This window comes from Orycteropus afer, unplaced genomic scaffold, assembly GCF_000298275.1.
Source record: "Orycteropus afer afer isolate SDZICR_OR568_19922 unplaced genomic scaffold, OryAfe1.0 scaffold00334, whole genome shotgun sequence".
NCBI classification, from domain to species: domain Eukaryota; kingdom Metazoa; phylum Chordata; class Mammalia; order Tubulidentata; family Orycteropodidae; genus Orycteropus; species Orycteropus afer.
The window spans coordinates 2,181,319-2,187,408 of NW_006921921.1; the positions used below are offsets into that span (position 1 = coordinate 2,181,319).

The 6,090-nt window shown below is 39.8% G+C and overlaps 1 protein-coding gene across 1 annotated transcript in view; it reads right to left on the bottom strand.

Moving 5' to 3' along the window:
* Positions 1 to 6,083, bottom strand: part of CUNH12orf42 (chromosome unknown C12orf42 homolog) — an 11,705-nt gene extending 5,622 nt beyond the window's left edge. Inside the window, exons 1-2 of the mRNA XM_007952401.1 lie at positions 6,074 to 6,083; positions 2,051 to 2,443 (exon numbers count right to left, since the gene is read on the bottom strand). Coding sequence (XP_007950592.1) covers positions 2,051 to 2,443; positions 6,074 to 6,083 — 403 coding nt within the window. The remainder of the gene's footprint in view (positions 1 to 2,050; positions 2,444 to 6,073) is intronic.
* Positions 6,084 to 6,090: the final 7 nt, after the last annotated feature.

A 6,090-nucleotide genomic window follows, 5' to 3' on the forward strand; every position in this document is an offset into this window, starting at 1 on the left:
GGGGGGAGAGAGACCTGAGTGGCAAAATGGTGAAGTGCCCTGCTATTAATTGAAAGATCAGTGATTCAATCCCACCAGTGACTCTGAGGGAGAAAAGACCTTATGATGTGCTGCTGTAAAGATTTTAGCCAGGAGACCCTATGGGACAGTTCTACTCTGTCCTATAGGGTTACTATGGGTGAGAATTGACTTGGTGGCACACAAAAACGAAATAGTCCATCTTGACATTTTTACCTAAGGAATTCTGCCATCCACCTACACAAATTAAAGTCTATTTCTTTATCAGTGAAGCAAGACAATTTACATGTTTTTAATTGCTTTCTACAAGTTTCTAAAGGGCCTTGAATCAATAAAAACCAAAACCTAATATAAAAACCCCTTTCAGGTTTCTGAGGAGGTAAATCTTTAAAGAAATAGATTGCCCAGTCTTCCTTCTGCAGAGTGGCTGGTGGGTTTGAACCACTACACCAACCTTCTGGTTAGCAAATGCCTTAAGCACTATGTCACCAGAGCTCCTTTGAATAGCATATAGACATCTAAAATATTTGATTGTGAATGCCCACAGGGCCAGTCACAAATTCAAAAACTATGTAAGAGTTCAACTACACAGTATCTCCTAACCATGGCTATAAAATGACCTACCTTTAAGAAATTCTGCTAATTCATTTCACACTATTCCATGCTAGGTCTGTATTATGCATCTCATACCACACACTCAACAGACCCAAGTCAAACAGTGCAAGATTTTTAGTGAATCTGTTTCTTCAGCATTAGAATCATTTCCTGAAAATTCAGGTGGAATGGTATATCAATACCAAACCAAACCAAACCCAGTGCCATCAAGTCGTTTCCAACTCAAAGAGACTCCCATTGGGTTTCCAAGGCTATAAATCCTTATGGAAGTACATTGCATCATTTTCCTCCCACAGAGAAACTGGTGGGTTTGAACCACCAACCTTCTGGTTAGCAGTCAAATGCCTTATGCGCTGTGTCACCAGAGCTCCTTGGCATAGCAATATCTCCAAATAAATAAAAACTTTCCAAGAGGCAAGTGCACTGCTTAGTGAAAACTAGATGCTTAATAGCAATTTGTTGATTCATATCCCCAGCCTTGGCAAATGATCCATTCATTATAATCATGAAGATTCTACCGGATAACATGGATGTGACTCTGGAATTTAGAGCAACAGAATGTGACCTAGACAGAATACACTTACCTCTCTATCTTAAGCCAAAGAATAGGAATTCCTTAAATGAATGCAATCAGGTAATAAATCAGGATTTGGGGTCAGGTTATCAAATTCAAATCCTGGTACCTTACCTGGAATAATCCTCTTTGTCTTTAGCTGAACCTAAAATATGAGGATTGTATTACCTACTGTGTAGGGTTACTAGTGAGATTAAGTCTGTTCATTCATTGATTTATTGTTAGCATTTATTGAGTGCCTCCCTGATTCCAGAGCTCACGCCAGTCCACTTTCCCTTGATTCTCACTGCTTCTAATCATTCCTCTTATTATCAAATGTGGTTTTGAGACACTTCATCATATAAATTGTCCTGCACTATGCATTCAAGGCTTCCATATCTGTAAAATGTGGATAATAATATTATTTGCCTTGAAGTACACATGAGACTTTCATAAAATAACAAAATGCTTAGCACAGTGTCTAAAACATGGTGAGAACTCAATAATTGGGAGCTAAAACAGTTACAGTAATCATTATATACAGTATAATAATCTTTATTATTATATATTATAATCATATAATAATTAAATATAGTATAACAGAGTATTACTACTATTATCTACTATAATGTCTGAATCATCAAATATCTTGTTATCAACTCACACATGTTTTCTCCTCCAATGCAACACTTGGCAACAACTAGACTTTCAGGAAGGACTGACTGATACAGTTCTTATCGCACCTTCTAGAACAGGACCTACCATTCGGTCAGTGATTTTGCTGTTAATATCAAAGTTAAAAAAGAAAAAAAAAGACCATTTTAAATGAGAACAAAAGAGTTAGGAACCACACATGATACCTACTACGCAAAATAGGACGTTCCTCTGAGTTGCAGGAGGCCCGGTTCAGAAGTCTGGCGTGCCTATCAATGTGCCTGCCTGCAGCCTCCAGGTGCACGGGAACTGCTGTGTGTGACGGAGTTGGCTTTTTTGCCATTTGACTTTCTAAAAATGGACTGCTCCAGGCTGGCTTGGGAGCTCTTCTGGCTTGCTTTTTAATTCCTTGCTTGACAGTTGAGATCAGTGAGGCCTCACTATTTTCACCAGATGGAGTTGAGTAGAGACTGACTTCTACGTAGCTGTCTTCTTTAGAAGAAGATGTGTATACAGGAAGATACCTTAATCTGGGGAATGAGTACCGGCGAGTACAAAGTAGAGTTTTATGGGCCAGTGGATTCTGAGTCCTTTCTGGAAATACTGTAAAAGGCAAACATATTCATTTGAAAGTCTGCACTTCAACAGCACCTACTAAAGTAAAGGCAGGAAGGATGGTATCAGGCAGGATGTGAATTATGTTATTTGTTTCATGACTTTATCGTGAGCATATAGAATGACAAAGGCAGCAGGAGACTGAATAAGAGAAGAAAAGAGGACAAAGGGGTAGAAAGGGAGGTAAAAGATCGAAAATGCACCTGCTGAGTATAAGCTACGCTGCAGGCACTACATGAGGCCAGGACACTTCAAGTTCTTTACTCTCTTTACTCCCCCCAAGAGCCATCTCCAGCAGAGAGCATTATCATCTCCATTTGAGAGTTCAGAAAGCTACTCTGAGCTTTAGATTGGATAACTTGTCCAAGGTCACACAAATATTAAATAGCAGAGTTGGAACTTAAATGCAGAACTACTAACTCTATAGCCCAGTCTTAACTGCTCAAGACATTCTCCTTGATGCAGACAGAAGGGAAAAATTAAATAATCTTATATGCTTAACAAAGCTCTTGGATATGGTAAAAATTGCACAGAAAATATGTACATCCAACTTTGATCCTTATTGAAGACTTGAAGTGGCTTCTTTCACCTAACTCACTGCCAATGAAAAATGGATAGCCACTGTGTCAATTTGGACCATTCATATCTACAATATTAACTCTTCAGTAGGAAAGAAAATGTAAGAGTCTCCAAGAGTCAAAGCTATTAATAGGCAATGTGTGTGTCATGCCAGCTTTCCTTGTCTTCGCTGATGGTGGCCTAAGGGAGAGGGAGAAAAAAAGATAATTTAAAGAGATGTCTAAGAATCAGAATTGGTTTCTTAGCCATTGGTAATAGGTTGGTTATAGGAAATTGGAAGTGGGAGACAGATGAGGAAGGGAGAGTTATCAACTGGATAGATGGCACAGGTGTGTGAAAATTTAGGACATGAAAGGGTTGAGGATTTTGTCAGGAGTAAGGGATGCTTTGAAGGGGGTAAGAAGATAGAAGATTCATTTGTCTTTATTTTATTACCAAATCCAATTCTTTTTGATTTTTTCTACTCAATAGCAATAAAAAAGTAAATGAAGGAGCATTTCTAAGACATTACATCTAGTACTGTGAGTGCAAGATCTGGAGTCTGATGATCTAAATTTCAATCTTGGATTCTAGCAATTACTAGCTGTGTCACCTGGAAAAGATTTCCTTAAGCTTTCCCTGCCTCAGTTTCCCATTAATAAAATAGGATTAATCATACCTATTTAATAGGGATATTGGAAGGAATAAATTAGATCATGCTTATAAACTACTTAGAGTAGTGTCAGGCACATAAGCAACAAAACGTACTAAGCCTTAATGTTATGTATAGTGAAATGTTTGCATGGGAAAATGCTTGATAAGCAAAAAGTATGTAACATTATACAAGATTGAGAGCTGGAAGAAAATGAACCAAATTAACAGTCACCTCTCCTTGATACACTTCAAACTTTGGGCAATGTACCTGTAATGTTCATATTTTTTATACTGACTATGTATTTCTCTTATAATCCGGAAAACACTCTTCCCTAGATAAGGAAAATAAAAGTTAAAGAGTTAATGTAGTTTAACTTCCTGGAATACCTTTAATCAGATGCCTTTTCACCTAACAGTGACATGAAATTGAAAATGACTGTGGAGGGAAAGAGATGAGAAAGAAAGTTTCAGTGCAGAAGGAACTGACTGAGAGTATTGAAGCAAGCTGGTGTGGACAGTCATAGGACAATTTGCATGAGAGCATTGCAAAGCTTTCCACCTTCCGAAGCTTTACTTAATGTCCTAGTTGGCTCATGACTGTTCTAGTTTGCATATATTGTGCCAGGGTAGTTATTATTCTTTTATGTAGTGAAATACATACAACAAAAATTGGCCATTTCAACCATTTTTTATACGTACAATTCAGTGACATTGCATTCCCTGTGTTGTGCAACCATCACCATTCTCCATTTCCAAATGCAGAGTAATTATTAAAATTAGCTCTTTACAGTTAAAAAAAAAAGTCTAGATTTGGGAAATAAAAAAAGAGGGGAAACCTGGAGGTTGTAGAAGGAGATAGAAGCGAGTCAATTTCTTGAGCTCTTATGACATGACAGAAACTGTACCAGGGCCATGCTGTTATTGTTGTTGTTATGTGCCATCCAGTCAGACCCAACTCACAGCGACCCCTCCTGGGGTTTCCAAGGCAGTATCACTACAGAAGCAGATTGCCCAACCTTCCTTCCAAGGAGCGGCTGGTGGGTTTGAACCGCCGACCTTCAACTTTTTAAAAGACACGTATCCTCTGTGCTTGTTGCACAGTGTAGCAGCATATAGGATGCTGGCCATTTAGGTGCCAGGACACACTCCTCCACACACCACAATCTTGTCTGCAGAGGGGGAATAAAAGATGCCTCCATAGTCCAGGCAGGAAATAGAAAAGGGAGAAGGGGCCATGTAGGATCTTCTCGAGGTACTGTCCCATCTGAGGGGGCGGCCACCTCTCTGATCTTGTTTTTTTGTTGTATGACTGCATGTGGGCCCACTGTAGATTCTTCTGAATTTTCAAGAGAGGCAAACATAGGAGAGAGGAGGGTTTTCATATGAAAACATCTGATTTTTATGTTAGGAATTCATTCCATCTTGCTTTTAAATATGGTATGAGACACACAAAACATGCCTGCCCTATCAGTCACCACAGGCCACCAGTTTGTGTTGCCAGTGTAAAAGCCACACTATCGTTTCCCTCCATTCAATTCCATCTGCACCTCAGAGTAGGATTTGGTAGATATTCAGCTTGGAACATGAGGAATAGTTCTCAAGCTCTGTGTGCAAGCAGATTGGAGAGCCTTGGAAGTCTCATTTACTTTTATCGCTTTATAAAGGGCTTCTTTTCCTTTTCATTGATTGCCCCATTTCCTCTTAAAGCCCAGAATTTGAAATTCTGAACAAATTTATCAGGCTTTTCCAAATACAGAGAAACATCTAGAACTTTTCAAAACACTAGCTCTGGTGTCTGATCCCAACCAAAAAACCAAACCAAACTCACTGCTGTTGAGTCAGATCCCAATCATAGCGACGACCCCTCTTTGGGTTTCCGAGGTGGTATCTCTATGGAAATGGATTGCCCCATCTTCCTTCCAAGGAGCAGCTGGTGGGTTTGAACCACCAGCCTTCTGGTTAGCAGTCAAATGCCTTAGGCACCAAGCCACCAGAGCTCCCGTTAGCAAAAAGACAAACAAACTAGAACCAAAGGTATTGGATCTGCCATTATCCTGATGTTAAACATTGAGAAGAGAATAGATTGCCTGAATGTACCTTCCGTCCCACACCTTCACATCTCTGAAACTATGGGTTGAGAGAATTTAAAGGTTATCTGAGGCTGACCTCTGCCCACCCCCGCCCCCTAAATCTTCTGCTTAAATACCTCCAGGGTTCCGGATCTTCCTACCTCCCCACTAAATATTTCACTGCTTATCAGAACAGCAAGTAAATTTGTATTTGCATAGTTTCTATGTTGTTGTTGTTGTTAAGTGCTGACGAGTCGTTTCTGACTCATAGCGACCCCATGCACAGCAGAACGAAACACTGCCCGATCCCGCGCCAGCCCCACAATCCCTGCTATACTTGAGCCCATCATCGCA